This window comes from Rhinopithecus bieti, unplaced genomic scaffold (genome assembly GCF_001698545.2).
Source record: "Rhinopithecus bieti isolate Rb0 unplaced genomic scaffold, ASM169854v2 scaffold_39705, whole genome shotgun sequence".
Lineage (NCBI taxonomy): Eukaryota > Metazoa > Chordata > Mammalia > Primates > Cercopithecidae > Rhinopithecus > Rhinopithecus bieti.
In genome coordinates this window covers 893,568-910,780 of record NW_016816813.1, presented here as the reverse complement: position 1 = coordinate 910,780, position 17,213 = coordinate 893,568, and the positions used below count along the sequence as shown (strand labels likewise).

Sequence of the window (17,213 nt, the reverse complement as noted above, 5' to 3'; positions counted from 1 at the left end):
TTTTTTTTTTTTTTTTTTTTTTTTTTTTTTTAAATAAAGGGATTCCAAAAGAAGAAGTGAAAGAAGCATACATGGGTAATGTTCTACAAGGAGGTGAAGGACAAGCCCCTACAAGGCAGGCAGTATTGGGTGCAGGTACTTGGAAGACATTTTTGCTTTTATACTTAAAATGTGTAAAAGGGGTCGGGTGCGGTGGCTCACGCCTGTAATCCCAGCACTTTGGGAGGCCGAGGTGGGTGGATTATGAGGTCAAGAGATTGAGACCATCCTGGCCAACATGGTGAAACCCCATCTCTACTAAAATACAAAATTAGCCAGGTGTGGTGGTGCATGCCTGTAATCCCAGCTACTTGGGAGGCTGAGGCAGAAGAATCGCTTGAACCCAGAAGGCGGAGGTTGCATGAACCAAGATTGCACCATTACACTCCAACCTGGGCGACAGAGTGAGACTCTGTCTCAAAAAAAAAAAAAGTATAAAATGGCAAAATGAAGGTTAAGCTTAAATATTAAATGCATTATATAATTTGTAGTTATATTGGCAGAAGAAATGTTGTAGTTTATAGTAACATGCTCTATTAAGTTCTGCAGTTGTGTTTGAGTATCTGTTTTTCAAAAGTGACTTATTGGTTTTAGGCTTACCTATTTCTACTCCATGCACCACCATAAACAAAGTTTGTGCTTCAGGAATGAAAGCCATCATGATGGCCTCTCAAAGTCTTATGTGTGGACATCAGGTAAGAAACACCATCCTTTCCATTTATTAATCAGAATAATACCTAGGGCTAAAAGACACAAAAATCTAGGCATATTCATGCTTTAGAAATGAGATTCTTTCTCGTAAGTTACTATGTTTTCTCACACACTCAAGAGTGTCTGGATTTGCTAAGTCCATCTGAAGTATGCTCAAAATGATAGCGTAGGCTGGGTATCATGCCCGTAATTCAGCACTTTGGAAGGTCAAGGCAGGAGGATCCCAGGAGTTTGAGACCAGCGTAGGCAACATAGCAAGCGAGACCCTGTTCTTTAAAAAAGAAAAAGATAGCCTGAGTATCTTGTGTTAAAAAGTTTTTAGGCCTAAGTGCAGTGGCTCACTCCTGTAATCCCAGCACTTTGGGAGGTGGAGGCTGGGGGCAGATCACTTGAGGCCCGGGGTTCAAGACCAGCCTGGCCAACATGGCGAAACCCCATCTCTACGAAAAACACAAAAATTAGCTGGACATGGTAGCAGGCGCCTGTAATCCCAGCTACTTGGGAAGCTGAGGCACAAGAATCACTTGCATCTGGGAGGCAGAGGTTGCAGTGAGCTGAGATTGTACCACTCCACTCCAGCCTGGGAGACAGAGCAAGACTCTAAAAAAAAATAGTTTTTAGCCAAGGCATTTGGGTCTTTTTCTGAGGCGGGGTGACTAAAAGTTCATAAATACTATATTTGCCAGAATTTATTATAAATGTTTTCATTATAAAGGAGAACAAGGTGCTTAACCCTGGGAATCAGATCATTGTTTGAGCCCAGGCTTGATGACTAATTTGTAGTTTCTACAATGCCTGAACTCATTTAAGTTCTACAGGCTTTCTAATTGGCCTTGCTGATCTGTATCTTGTCTTTACTTGAGATCAAGCAAGAGACAGGCTCCTTAGCAAATATATGCTGTCATGTCACGAGGTGAGACCTGGACACACAGAAGAACCAAGATTCTCGCAGATCTGAGCCCTTCATTTTTCAGATGAAGATTTTTTTCAGTGTGTCTGAGACAGCCACAGAGTTACAGGGCTGAGCATCTACCATGTGACAGTCACTGGAAATAGAGTGGTAAACAAAATATTTAAAAACATCTGTACATGTGCAGGTCTCTGTTGGAAAAATGCCTAAAAGAAATGCTGAGTCAGGATTTGAACATTTTGGCATTTGCAAATGCTTTCCATAAAAGTTGTACCAGTTATACTTTACAAAAGTTGTGTGACTTGTCTGGATCTGCACCACCACTGGGTGGTACCAAACCCTCGTCAAACCAGTGGGTGAAAAATGGTCATGAGATTTAGTTTCAAAATTCTTTGTCATGGAAAGTTTTGTCTTAATTGATGTGTTGTGGTTCTCTAGCAAATGCCATTTGTACTATATTGAAATACTTTAATATTATTTTATTCATTTGTGAATATATAGAGTGACTTACAGGCATACTTGCAAGTGCTTTGTTTTGAATATTTATGACCTTGGAAAATGGTCAGTTTTGCTTTATAAGGAAGAATTGATACCTTATTTTCTGTCACTTATTACTGCCATCACCCCCAGTAAAAAGTACAAGTGAATAAAACTTAGATGAGAACTGGTTAAGAATTTTTATATTTTGGAATAGGCAAAATATTTAGGTTTCTTTGGTATAGAGCTTGCTTGTCTGTATGCCTGATTAAAGACTGTAAGAAGATATTATTGGCTTTATGTTTAATGTTTTATATTAAACTGTGTTTTTAACTAGCCCTTATAATGCAAGTGATTTTTTTGTTGACTTGCAAAAGTACTAAGTTGATTAATATTTATTAAAACTCTATATGTCAGTTGCCAAGGATGTAAAAATATGACAGGGCGTCTGGCCTCAAAGGAGCATAGTCTAGTGGGAAGACTTGACATATAAACATATAATAATATTAAAAGCATTGCATAGTAATTGGGGAACACAAAGGAAGAGAAACAGTTTCAAGAAAGGATAGAAATAAATGGACGGCCGGGCGCGGTGGCTCAAGCCTGTAATCCCAGCACTTTGGGAGGCTGAGACGGGCGGATCACGAGGTCAGGAGATGGAGACCATCCTGGCTAACACGGTGAAACCCCGTCTCTACTAAAAAATACAAAAAAAAACTAGCCGGGCGAGGTGGCGGGCGCCTGTAGTCCCAGCTACTGGGGAGGCTGAGGCAGGAGAATGGCGTAAACCCGGGAGGCGGAGCTTGCAGTGAAGCTGAGATTCGGCCACTGCACTCCAGCCTGGGCGACAGAGCAAGACTCCGTCTCAAAAAAAAAAAAAAAAAAAAAAAGAAATGGTCAAGGCAGACATGAAGTAGTGTTCTGATTAGTTTTAAAGGAAACGTAGATGTTTTACATGTTGGTGGGTGGGAAAAGTGCAGGTTTGTGTGTGAAATGTGCATGGTGTCTCTGGAGAGCTTTAACTAGTTCCCTGTGACCTGGGGTATAGGTTAGGCTGTGAGACTGAAAAAGGGGAGAGAAGGGATACTGTAAAGGCTTTATATATTATGCTGAGTTCTCTAAAGTGTGAAATGATCAGACTTATATTCTAGCCAAAGTGAGTCAGATGAGTGTCGATGATGCTTTGGTGGAAAGGCTGCATGTCAGAAGATCAAGTGGAAAATTATTTCAGCTGTCCAGGAAGAGATGATGAGGATCTCAGTCAAGGAAGTAGGATTATTTTCATGAACTGAGATTACTTCTAATCTTCTAGAGCACATTAAGTTTTTAGCAGCATGAATGAAGTGAAGGGTTAGAAGGTAAGAATTTCAGTCCTGGCACGGTGGCTCACGCCTGTTATCCCAGCACTTTGGGAAGCCGAGGTGGGCAGATCGCTTCAGTCTGGGAGTTTGAGACCAGCCTGGGTGACATAGCGAAACCCCATCTCTACTAAAAATATTATACAAAAATTAGCTGGGTGTGATGGTGCATGCCTGTAGTCCCAGCTACTTGGGAGACTGAGGTGGGAGAATCACTTGAGCCCAAAATGCGGAGATTGCAGTGAGCTGAGATCATGCCACTGCACTCCAGCCTGGGCAACAGCGAGACCCTGTCTAGAAGAAAACTTAAGAATTTCAGAAGATGGTTTTACATGAAAGATTTCTGGTATTTTTTTTTTTTTTTAGACAGAGTCTTGCTTTGTCACCCAGGCTGGAGTGCAGTGGTGCAATCTTGGCTCATTGCAAGCTCTGCCTCCTGGGTTCACGCCATTCTCCTGCCTCAGCCTCCCAAGTAGCTGGGACTACAGGCATGTCACCACACCTGGCTAATTTTTTGTATTTTGAGTAGAGACGGGGTTTCACTGTGTTAGCCAGGATGGTCTCGATCTCCTGACCTCGTGATCCACCCGCCTCAGCCTCCCAAAGTGCTGGGATTACAGGCATGAGACACCGCACCCAGCCAGATTTCTGGAATTCTTATTAATGTCTGGTTGTGAACTTCTTTTGAGACAGTCTTGCTCTGTCGCCCAGGCTGGAGTGCAGTGGCACAATCTCAGCTGACAGCAACCTCTGCCTCCCAGGTTCAAGCAATCCTCCTGCCTTGCCCTCCAGCTACTCGGGATGGCGCCCACCATCACACCCACCTAATTTTTGTATTTTTAGTAGAGATGGGGTTTCACCATGTTGGCCAGGCTGATCCTGAACTCCTGACCTCAAGTGATCCACCCGCCTCAGCCTCCTAAAGTGCTGGGATTACAGGTGTGAGCCACTGCACCCAGCCAACTTATTTCTCATTATATTATTTTACACCACTTCTTTTCATCAGGGTGAAGTGGTAAAGAGGGTACTTCCTATATTCACTGTGTAACAAATGTTTAATAAATGCATGTAGAATACTTGTTTGGTGGTAGCTGTATAAAGGGTGTCATGGATTTGCAACTGTTTGAATTAACATTGGGTTTTTCTGGTGTTGCTGCGCAGGATGTGATGGTGGCAGGTGGGATGGAGAGCATGTCCAATGTTCCATATGTAATGAACAGAGGATCAACACCATACGGTGGGGTAAAGCTTGAAGATTTGATCGTTAAAGACGGGCTAACTGATGTCTACAATAAAATTCATATGGTAAATGTGATTTTTAGTGGATAAATGCTATCTAGTGTCCAATACTGTTTGATTTTTCTTACTGTATGTACTTTACAAACTGAACTGAAAGATGGGCTCTATAAATGTTGATTTTAGCCATGCACTTTCAGAAAATATTTTTGTATGCCTATTGCATTGGCATGGTTCAGTCATTAAAGAAATTGTCCCACATTTAAATACGGTATTTTCTGATGCTCAGCTAGCAACTGCTTGGCTAATTCAAGTATTTGAAGATAAGACATGAGTGGGCCGGATGCGGTGGCTCTGGCCTGTAATCACAGCACTTTGGGAGGCCGAGGTAGGCAGATCACCTGAGGTCAGGAGTTTGAGACCAGCTTGGCCAATGTGGTGAGACCCCGTCTTTATTAAAAATATAAAAAATTAGCCAGGCATGGTGGTGGTGTCTGTAATCCCAGCTACTTGGGAGGCTGAGGCAGAATTGCTGGAACCCGGGAGGCAGAGGTTGCATTGAGCCAAGATTGCACCACTGCACTCCAGCCTGGGTGACAAGAGTGAAACTCCATCTCAAAAAAAGACATGAGTGAAAAGTGACCTGGTATAGAAAGAAATGTTGTGTGTATATGTTGTTATTTTTATTTTTTGAAATGGAGTCTTGCTCTGTTGCCCAGGCTGGAATGCAGTGGCACAATCTTGGCTCACTGCAGCCTCCGCCTCCTGGGCTCAAGTAATTCTCCTGCCTCACGCTCCCGAGTAGCTGGGACTACAGGTGCGTGCCTCCATGCCCGGCTGATTTTTAGTAGAGACGGGGTTTCACCATGTTGGCCAGGATGGTCTTGGTCTCCTGACCTCATGATCTGCCCGCCTCGACCTCCCAAAGTGCTGGGATTACAGGCGTTTGAGCACCACGTCCGGCCTAAGAAATATATTTTAAGAAACGTAACTACTAAACACTTTGCATATAAGCTATGCAAAGTTAAAAGATATTTTCTAAATTATGCAAAGTTAACTAACTTTAAACTATTTCAACTTTTCATCAGGGCAGCTGTGCTGAGAATACAGCAAAGAAGCTGAATATTGCACGAGATGAACAGGACGCTTATGCTATTAATTCTTATACCAGAAGTAAAGCAGCATGGGAAGCTGGGAAATTTGGAAATGAAGTTATTCCTGTCACAGTTACAGTAAAGGGTAAAAGTTCCAAAAAGGATAAATAGACTTTTCATGTTGCTGAATGTTTTATGCTTAAGTTTTAAATTAGGACATTATCTTTGTTCATTTCAACTGAGGACACTGCTTATGGTTAATAAAAAGTGAAGAGTTGCCAGTTCAGAGAGAACATAAATCCACCCAACTTAATGTCAGGTTTCAATCCATTTATAAGATCCCTAAGACTATTATTTTGAGAAATTTATTAGAACTCTTTTTCCTGTAAGTGACAGTCAACACGGTATTTTAAATTGAAAAGGGATTTACTAGAAGGTTACTGGGAGTGCCTCCAAGAACTGAAGGATGAACAGTAGCAACCATTCAGCTCTGGGAACTTCAGGGATTGGAACTGGGTGTTCACTACTACTAAGGCATGTGCTTGTGGCTTCTCACACCTACAGGCTTTTGTGCTTTATTCTGTCAGCCTTTCTAAAGTTGCTGCCTCTACCTCTAGGGTCACATATATACGATTCTCAAAAAGGAAAGGGACTTTCTCACCAGTTCCAGCAGAATAAATCCACAATAAAAACTCATTAACTTGCTTTAGGTTACAATTCTATTCCAGGAATGATTACTGTGCTCTAGATGATAGAATACTAGAGCTTATCTAGTATAGGTCAGATAGCTACCTCTGGGGTCAGGAGAGTGGAGTCTGTGATCATAGAAGGGAGTTGAGAAAGAAGAGAATGGGATGTGGAGGTGTAGATTTAAATTTTGTGGCTGGGTGCAGTGGGTCACACCTGTAATCCCAACACTTTGGGAGGCTAAGGTGGGAGGACTGCTTGAGCCCAGGAGTTTGTGACCAGCCTGGGCAACAAAGTGAGACTCGGCCTCCACACAAAAAAATTAAAAATTAACTGGGTGTAGTGACACATGCCTGTAGTCCCAGCTACTAGGGAATCCAAGGCAGGAGGATCAATTGAGCCCAGGAGTTCAAGGCTGCAGTGAGCTACGATTGCAGCATTGCACTCTATTGGGAGACTACAAGACCATTTCAAACAAGCAAGCAAGCAAACAAGCAAAATTAGCTGGCTGTGGTGACTCACACCTGTACTCCCAGCTATTTGGGAGGCTGAAGTGGGAGGATCACGTGGGCCTGGAGAGTCTGAGGTAAACGGTGATCATACCAGCCTAAGCAAGAGCAAAACCCTGCCTCAAAAAAAAAAAAAAATTTGTGAAGCTACTTTGTAAGTTTCTCTTTAAGATGGTAACATAATAGAGATTATAGATAATAAATTCTAGATTAGTGTTTACTTGGGATGGTTTAAGGGAGGCAGGGATACAAAGGGAGGCACAGACCACTGGGCATCTTGTACAACAGTTGCTTGCTGAATGACTACTTGTTTTGAGCGATTTCACTTAAAATATTTTTATTTTAGGTCAACCAGATGTAGTGGTGAAAGAAGATGAAGAATATAAACGTGTTGATTTTAGCAAAGTTCCAAAGCTGAAGACAGTTTTCCAGAAAGAAAATGGTTAGTGTTAAGAAATGAAGAAAAAATTGAGCCAGTATACCATATCTAATTCTTAGAATTGCCTAAGGATTTTTAAAAAGTAATTCTAGAAAACATCTAGATGTTATTTAACATTTTCAATATATCAGGCTCATGTAAGATTAATTGAAAGTATAAAACTGATAGTTTATACCTTCAATATATAAATCTAAGGGAAGAGATGTGTAACATGGCTATAGAATTCAGTTTTTCATATGTAGCAGTCTATGATAGGGTCTTCACTGGCATTGAAAAAAACAGATTTATTGATATAATTTATATACGGTAACATTCTCCTATTTAAAGTGGTTTGGTAGTTTTTAGCATTCATTGATATTTAACTTCAGGTGATTCTAGATAAGAAGAAATATCTGATTTGAAAAACATGTAGTGAGTATCTGCTATATATTGGATAAGGAAAGTTAGACCCTGGATACAAAAATATTAACTGGTCCCTTCTTTCAAGAGTTGTAGACCAGCATTTACCCAGTGCCATCATGCATGTTTCTGATCTTTGAGGAAACTTAGTTTTATGAACACAAAAAGGTATACAAAGGTACATTGTCTTGCAGTTATATGTACATGTTTCCTGAGGGCAGGAATTGTCTCCACCCATATTTGTAATTTCTTTAAACATTTAGCAGCCCAGGCAGTATTTGTTAAATTGAACCAAATGCATTTATTGTGAAGTAATGTTTTGACTTCATGCTTATTTTTGCTTTCAGGTACAGTAACAGCTGCCAATGCCAGTACACTGAATGATGGAGCAGCTGCTCTGGTTCTGATGACGGCAGATGCAGCCAAGAGGCTCAATGTTACACCACTGGCAAGAATAGTAGGTAAGGCCAGGCGAGGTGGCTCACACTTCTAATCCTAGCACTTTCAGAGGTTGAGGTGGGAGGATTGCTTGAGCTCCGGAGTTCAAAATCAGCCTGGGCAATATAGTGAGACTTCATCTCTACAAAAAGTTAAAAAATTAGCTGAGCATGGTGACATGTGCCTGCACTACCGTCTACTCGGGAAGCTGAGGTGGGAGGATGCCTTGAGCCCTCCTGAGTTTGAGGTTGCAGCGAGCTGAGATTGTGCCACTGCACTCCAGCCTGGGTGACAGAGTGAGACCCTGTCTTAAGAAAAAACGGTTTTTAAACATCTATAAGCTCTTCCTGTAATTAAGTTTACTTGTTAGATATAGCCAACTCCAATATTCAATATTACTATCTATAGGTTGTACCTGTGGCAGAATTTAATACATATTTCAATTGAGATAGAAGCTCCTTTAATATTTTCATTATACTTTATATAAGATTAAGCTTTAAGGGCTAGGCACAGTGGCTCACACCTGTAACCCCAGCATTTTGGGAGGCTAAGGCAGGACTGCTTGAGGCCAGGAGTTTGAGACCAGCCTGGGGAACACAGTGAGAACCCATTTCTAAAGCAAAAAATTAGCCAGGTGTGGTGGCATGCCTGTAGTCCCAGTTACCTAGGAGGCTAAGGCTGACAATCATTTGAGCCCAAGATGTCAAAGCTGCAGCACCACTGCACTCCAGCCGAGGCAACAGAGCCAGATCTTGTCTTTTTTTTTTTTTTTTTAAAGATTAAGCTTTAAAAAACTTCCTGTTCATTACGATAAATAGAAGAAAATAAAGTACATGCATTTTCCTAGAGAGGCAGCTATGCAGGAAAAAAATAATATGGGATTAGGAGTCCAGAAATACAAAATTTAGATGTGTGGCGTTTTAATATTAACACTGTGGCCTTGGGTAAGTTCTCAATGTCCTTAAGCTGATTTTAGCTGCAAAAATCTGTCTTGCCTTCTTCCTAAGGATTTAAACAGATGCTGTTTTGTTATTTTATAAAAAGCCTTATAACTTCATTTTTTTTCTTAGATCATGGTTTCTTAACCTCAGCACTATTGACTTTTGCACTAAATAATTCTTTGTTGTAGGGACTGTTCTATGCATTGTAGATGTTTAGCAGAATCCTTAGTCTCTACCCAGTGGCATCCGAACTATTCCTACAACCAAAAACATCTCTAGATGGTGCCAATGTTCCTAGAGGCAAATACCCCCAAACTCCCTCCCAATGAAAATCAGTGTCTTAGATTACTGGAGTAATTTTTATAAAGTGTAGAATCTTAGAAAAGGAAGAAATATATTTACATATATTAAAGGGGTTAGGAAATGTGCATTTAATGGGTTAAACTTGACTTTTGCATATTCTATGTAGTAAAGAAAAAGATTTTAACAACTCACCCTCCCCCTTTTTTTAAACAGCATTTGCTGACGCTGCTGTAGAACCTATTGATTTTCCAATTGCTCCTGTATATGCTGTATCTATGGTGAGAACAAAGTGAGGGATGATACTCCATTATGCCAACTTCCAGTTTGCTTATACCAAGGCTGCAGTTTTTAGAATTTAAATGTTGTTTATCTGCCAAAGCAGAGAGATAGCTTGGTTTCAAATCTTCCCATGTCCTCTCCTGAAAAGAGTAAGAGCAACAAGGATAACAAAAAAATAAATAAAGAACAGCCCACAAACTACATCTTCAGTAGAACAGGTAAAACTACACATCTGAATTATTTGTAAGTATCATACAGAACTCACACACCTGGTGTGGTAACCACAAAGGGGAGGTTGGTTTGGCAAAGAAAAGGGAATGCTGGCTGGTAGTTCCAAATCTAGAACGGAAAGCAACTAGTCACTCCCCAGGAGAGGACTCCATTCTGAAAAGGAACAGCTGGCAGCAGGTCTTTGGAGTAAATAGTGAAACTAGAGACAGAAAACCTACATATTCCAAATTGTCAGTAAGTGCTATCAAAGGAGAAATAACCAAGTCTCAGTGGGAAATTGCTAAGCAGTCACAGGAAAAGAAAATTTTTAGGGGTTCAGGGTTCTTAGAAATCTTAAGTAAATACTTCCTTTTGAGAGGGCCTCACCCTGACAGTAAACTTCTGTAAGCACCCAGATAAGAAAAAATTGCAGAATTTTAGTAAAATCAGATTCTCCCCTCTGCCCCCAACCCCCGCAATGAAAACAACTGCAGAATCAGTAGGAAACAAGAATAGAGAAGGATCAGAAACAAGGGGCCAGTGGAGTGATGATCTGCTCAGAGCTGGCAGATCTCAGAAAATGACAGGAACATGCAGCTTCTGAAAGTGAGTGCATCACATTGGAAAGCAAGAGTACTACACAATTCTGGATTCTGATTCTGAAGGTAGAATAACTTCTGAGAGCTACAGACGTGGCTATATATGGGTACCATATTTTGTTTTGTGTTGTTGGAACAGTGGAAGCTGTTTGAGCTATATAGGCTAGAAAGCTACCTTAGTCCACTAGTTGAAGAGAGGAAGGTGGAGGAAGAGTTCCATGTTAATTTTATTATTGCTCACAACAATCAAATTTCTTCTGTAAAGAAAAAGGGCACTCACTAGTAATGTTTTAAAAAGTATTAGCATAGGGATAATACTGGCACAAATACACCTTCCTGCATAGCTGAGGAACTACCAAAACAAAACAGATCATATAGTATAAGATTTTAAATAAATGACTTACAATGAAACTGCAACAGGTGTAAGTATCTGTGGCCCAGATAACCCTACAGTAACTTTTATAAAGCAGAAACTGCAGGGGATGCATTAATATTACTTATAGTAGAAACTAATACACCTCTTTCATTAGCAGTCAAGAACATAGAACTGGCTGGGTGCAGTGGCTCTCGCCTGTAATCCTAGCACTTTGGGAGGCCGAAGCAGGCAGATCGCTTGAGCCTGGGAGATCAAGGCTGCAGTGGGCCATGACTGTGCCATTCCACTTCAGCCTGGGCGACAAAGACCCTGTCTCAAAACAAATCAACAACAACAAAAAAGAATGTAGAACTAAGCAACACACAATCAGTAAAGCAAAGCTTAAGAATATATAAAGCATTATGTACCCCTAAATAGAAAATGCACCTTTTCAAACATCTGTGGAAAGAAAATCAAATTTTCTGTCCTCTATGTCCAAATAGACATAATGCAAACAAAATTCTTTGATATAATGGAATAGGATAAGCAACTAAAAATCTGAAAATAGGCTGGGCACAGTGACTCACGCCTGTAATCCCAGCACTTTGGGAGGTTGAAGTGAGCGGATCAACTGAGGTCAGTAGTTTTGAGACCAGCCTGGCCAACATGGTGAAACCCCATCTCTATTAAAAATATAAAAATTAGCTGGGCATGGTGGTGGGTGTCTATAATCCCAGCTACTCAGGAGGGTGAGACAGGAGAATTGCTTGAACCTGGGAGGCAGAGGTTGTAGTGAGCCAAGATGGCGTGCCATGGCACTCCAGCCTGGGAGACAGAGCAAGACTCCGTCTAAAAAAAAAAAAAATCTGAAAATAGAGATCCTTCCATCTGAAACCAAGAACTTCCAATTGTAGTATTTCAAGGAAATGACAGTAAGTTGTGATTGCTAATTATTTGAACATCATCTGTCTTTTAAAAAATCTTAGGTTCTTAAAGATGTGGGATTAAAAAAAGAAGATATTGCAATGTGGGAAGTAAATGAAGCCTTTAGTCTGGTTGTACTAGCAAACATTAAAATGTTGGAGATTGATCCCCAAAAGTGAATATCAATGGAGGAGCTGTTTCTCTGGGGCATCCAATTGGGTAGGTAAAAATAATAACTGTATCTAGGTTAATAGCTGCCTTTGTGTTTCTAGCTAAACTTAAAACTCATAATTCCTGTTGCTCTTAAGTTTTCCCTCCTACCCATCTTTCATAAGGCAAAAATCATTTCTCATAGATGGTATCCAATACTGAACAGAGACCTGTCACATCTGTTATTTGAAACCTAATAACGTTTTATGTTGAAGAAGAAAATTAAAGTGTACATTTAGACTTTTCCCCCCTTTTTCTTTCTCCTATTTATTTCATTAGCTTTAGGGTACTGTGGGTTTTGGTTACCTAATTTATAGTGGTGGGAGCTGATTTCAGTGCACCTGTCACCCAAATGTGTGCACTGTACCCAATATGTAGTTTATTCCACATCCCCCTTCCATCTTCCATTATATTCTTCTGTACTTTAAAATACGAAAATTAGCTGGGTGTGGTGGTGTACGCCTGTAGTCCCAGCTACTTGGGAGGCTGAGGCAGGAGAATTGCTTGAACCTGGGAGGCGGAAGTTGCAGTGAGCTGAGATGCGCCACTGCACTCCAGCCTGGCGACAGAGCAAGACTCCATCTCAAAAAATAAATAAAAGATCTAAGATCTGTGACCCTTCCTGAAACAAGTCCTCCAAGTTTTAGTTTTAGAATAGTAGTAGTAAATTCAGCAAGAAGTAGTGGCTAGTAAGGTTTTCACGAAGTTAAATTGGAATAGAAACATTTTGGTTACTCATAAATTCTGTACTTCATTAAAGAAGTAAATGCTTTTTTAATTTTAGAATGTCTGGAGCCAGGATTGTTGGTCATTTGACTCATGCCTTGAAGCAAGGAGAATACGGTCTTGCCAGTATTTGCAATGGAGGAGGAGGTGCTTCTGCCATGCTAATTCAGAAGCTGTAGACAACCTGCTATTTAAGGAGACAACCCTATGTGACCAGAAGGCCTGCTGTAATCAGTGTGACTACTGTGGGTTAGCTTATATTCAGATAAGCTGTTTCATTTATATTATTTTCTATGTTAACTTTTAAAAATCAAAATAAAATCCCAAAACCTTTTGAAATTAAATTTTTTCTTCTGCTTTTTTTTGGTAACCTTGAAAAGTCTGATATATCTTTGCATTCTGAGTCTATACTTATAATCAAAATATAGTAGAAATACCAATGTGTAATATTAGTGACTTACGTAAGCAGCTAGAAGCTTCCATTTGTGAGAACAAATTTATATTTTTGAGGATTGTTAAAGGTCAAGTGAATGTTCTCTGTAGGTAATTTACATTTAGTAAATTACTTCTCTTTACAGTAAGAGTTGGCTATCTGGACAAACTAACAGTGCTTCATATAATCACTCAAACCACAGTGTGTGCAACAGTACTACAAAACAAGACAGAAGCCCATGTGCTCAGGGTCTAGAGTGGGGGCAATTTCTTATAACCTCAACATTCAGAGTTGGGGGAGGTCAAATAGAAACCCTGCAGTTTGGGCTCTGAATTACTACAGCAGCATAGAGAGTGGGAAAGGAAGCAGAAACTGATAAACGGAATGGATTTATAAAAAAGGGAACAGATCACCACTTCCAATAAACCACAATGCCTTTTCTTAAGCAGGACAGACTGCAGCACAAGTATCCTGCATTGCATTTTATCTGGGAAAAAATTAAAACACTATAGGCAGGGGCTATGCACACCACCCTCAACTGCAGCTCTGAAGAGGGAAAACTCGCCCTCAGGAAGAGGAGGGGGCAGTAAAGGTCATTGTGTACACATTATCTGTTGGCAAATAATGTATTGTAGATCCTTTGAAGGAGCAAAATGACAATATATGGGAAAAATCAACTGCTCTTAAGATTCAGAGGAAGAGTATTTTCAAAAACATCTGTAATCATCAACAACTTTTGAGGCTTGTTATGTGCTTTGTATGTATAAACTCATTTAACTGTCACAAAAATTTCTAAGAGTGGGTACCATTATTATCCCTCCTTTATAAATAAGGAAATTGAGACATAGAGTAGCTAAATAAATTCCAAGGGCAAAAAGCTGGCTAGGGTTCAACTCCAAGTTAGTTGAGCTCCAGAACCCACGTTCTTAACTTCCTATACTTTAGTTAAATGTCTTTCAATAATTATCTGCCTCGACTTACAAAAACTTATAACTGAACCAGGAGCTGGATAAGATGAGAAAAGGAAACCCAAAACATGAGAATACTTCATTGAAGATAAGCAGAAACTAACATTGCGTCCAAAGGTCAATGATCTGGAAAACATCTGAGAAGTGCTCTGAAAATTCTGGGAAAAAATAGAAAAAAGAAGAAACAGAGAATCAACCAGTAAGTAGATTTTTGTGTTTGTTTGTTTGTAAGAGATAAGGTATTGCTTAGGCTGGAGTGCAGTGGCATGACCATAGCTCACTGTAACCTTGAACTCCTGGGTTCTCAAGCGATTTGCCTGCCTCAGCCTCCTGAGTAGTTAGGACTATAGGCACATGCTACCATGCCCAGCTTAAATGGTGTTTCTTTAAAAAAAAAAAAAAAAAAAAGATACTCTGAAGCAATAATCTAACACAACAGAAAACATAAAGATAATAGAAAACTCAGATTTTAAGTCCTAAGGGGGAAGATTTTAAAGAGCATATTTCTTTCTTTTTTCTTTTTTGAGACAGTTTCACTCTGTAGCTCAGGATGGAATGCAGTGGCACGATCTTGGCTCACTGCAACCTCCATTCCCAGGGTTCAAGTGATTCTCGTGCCTCAGCCTCCTGAGTATACAGGCATACACCACCACACCTAGCTAATTTTTGTATTTTCAATAGAGACAAGAATTTTTTTTTTTTTTTTTTTTTTTTTGAGACAGAGTCTTACTTTATTGCCCAGGCTGGAGCGCAGTGGCGCGATCTCGGTTCACTGCAAGCTCCGCCTCCCGGGTTCACGCCATTCTCCTGCCTCAGCCTTCCATGTAGCTGGGACTACAGGCGCCCGCCACCACGCCCGGCTAATTTTTTGTATTTTTAGTAGAGACGGGGTTTCACCGTGTTAGCCAGGATGGTCTCCATCTCCTGACCTCGTGATCCGCCCGTCTCAGCCTCCCAAAGTGCTGGGATTACAGGCGTGAGCCACTGCGCCCGGCGAGACAAGAATTTTGCCACGTAGGCCAGGCTGGTCTCGCACTCCTGACTTCAGGTGATCCTTCTGCCTCGGCCTCCCAAAGTGCTGGGATTACAGGCATGAGCCACCACGCCCAGCCCTATAGAGCATATTTTATTGGCAAAATTAATTAGCAGAAAATCATACTAAGACATTCTGGAGAAAATGTATTAAATTTCTCTAATACCTAGTTAGAAAAATAGGTAGCCGTAGTTCTTATTTCTATTACATTCAATCCAAGAAAACAAGTGACAGAACATCTAACTGTTTTTAATGAAACAAAATAAGACACTAAAAGGTGTGTCTCAAACACGGAAGAGTTTAGAAAATGAAGTACTCTGATGTTTCCTCCAAAAATGACAAAGGTTTAGGCAAGCCCATGGAATGAAGAATTAAGAATTCAGTTAGGTGAAAGTTTTTAATTTTTTAAATGACTGCTTAAGGACTGGCTGGGGAAGAAGGAGAGGTAGTGGTTGAAGGAAATAAAAATATTTTACCTCAAATTATATTTATCTGACATATTTTGAGATGGCTGTCAGAGAGCCAGCAAACAGAAGTGGTGCTGCAAAGCTTTCTTTTGTGGAAGAAATTTGCATCTATGGAGAATCTCCATTAATGCAGCCAGGACTTCCCTTGTCTGGAATCTAGAAAAGGGTAAATGACAGCCTGTCTGACACCTTTAAAGGTCTTAAACATTTACCATCCATTCTCTGAGAAAGCTACTAACAAGACCACCTTTCCTAGTCAGGTCCCCTTTCCCTCCCCTTAAGCTGTCTTGCCACTAAAACCTGATGTACCAAAATAACATGTTTTTGGCCATGCTGGGAGCTCACATTACTTCTGTAACCTGAAGATGGTATTAAGTTCCTACACCCGGCCAGACACAGTGGCTCATTTCTGTAATCCCAGCACTTTTGAGAGGCTGAGATGGGCGGATCACCTCAGGTAAGAAGTTTGACAGCAGTCTGGCCAACATGGTGAAACCCTGTCTCTACTATAAATACAAAAATTAGCTGGTCGTGGTGGCGCATGCCTATAGTCCCAGCAACTCGGGAGGCTGAGGTAGAAGAATTGCTTCAACCAAGGAGGCGGAGGTTGCAGTGAGCCAAGATCACACCATTGCACTCCAGCCTGGGCGACAGAGCAAGACTTCATCTCAAAAAAAAAAAGTTTCTACACCCCACTGGGGACGGGGTAAGGTCTTTGAAGGCCCCCATGTATACACATTAAATAAATGTATATTCCTTTTCTCCAATTAATCTGCCTTTTGCAAACAATTTTATTTTCCAGCGGAAATTTATTTTCCTTGGCCCTGTTATTCAGAGGGCCAAGGGGGAACTTCAAGGTTACAGTGAAATGATCTTGCCACTGTACTCCAGCCTGGGGAACAGAGAGAGGGAGACCTTGTCTCTTAAAGAAAAGAAATACCATTTACTTTCTGGTTCTCTATGTTTTCTCTCTTCCTTTCCATTTTTTCCCCAGAATTGTCAAAAACACTTTTCAAATGTTTTCCAGATCACTGACCTTTGGATGCACTACTTACCTTCAGTGAAGTATTCTAAAACGTGTTAAGTTTCCTTTTTTCCTTGTATTTTACCTAGCTCCTGGTTCCCCTTGGTTCACATGGTGAAATATCGGTAACACGTATCTTTACCTGCTAAATAAAGGTAAACGCCAGTAGGACAAGTTCTGAGACTGCCCTCACAGGACTTACAAGAATTGCATGTGGCCAGGCGCGGTGGCTCAAGCCTGTAATCCCAGCACTTTGGGACGGCGTGGGAGTACGAGGTCAGCGAGATCAAGACATCCTGGGCTAAACCGGTGAAACCCGTCTCTCTAAAACTACAAAAAAAAAAAAAAAAAAAAACTAGCCGGGCGAGGTGGCGGCGCGCTGTAGTCCCAGGTACCCGGGAGGCTGAGGTAGGGAATGGGGTAAACCCGGGAGGCAGAGCTTGC

The 17,213-nt window shown here is 40.8% G+C and overlaps 1 protein-coding gene across 1 annotated transcript in view; it reads left to right on the top strand.

Annotated features, from left to right (window-relative positions):
• ACAT1 (acetyl-CoA acetyltransferase 1) overlaps positions 1-13,223 on the top strand; it is a 64,358-nt gene extending 51,135 nt beyond the window's left edge. Inside the window, 10 exon segments of the mRNA XM_017855272.1 lie at positions 40-135; positions 634-734; positions 4,657-4,800; positions 5,820-5,970; positions 7,368-7,463; positions 8,207-8,320; positions 9,755-9,819; positions 11,971-12,082; positions 12,085-12,127; positions 12,903-13,223. Coding sequence (XP_017710761.1) covers positions 40-135; positions 634-734; positions 4,657-4,800; positions 5,820-5,970; positions 7,368-7,463; positions 8,207-8,320; positions 9,755-9,819; positions 11,971-12,082; positions 12,085-12,127; positions 12,903-13,023 — 1,043 coding nt within the window. The 3' untranslated portion in view covers positions 13,024-13,223.
• Positions 13,224-17,213: the final 3,990 nt, after the last annotated feature.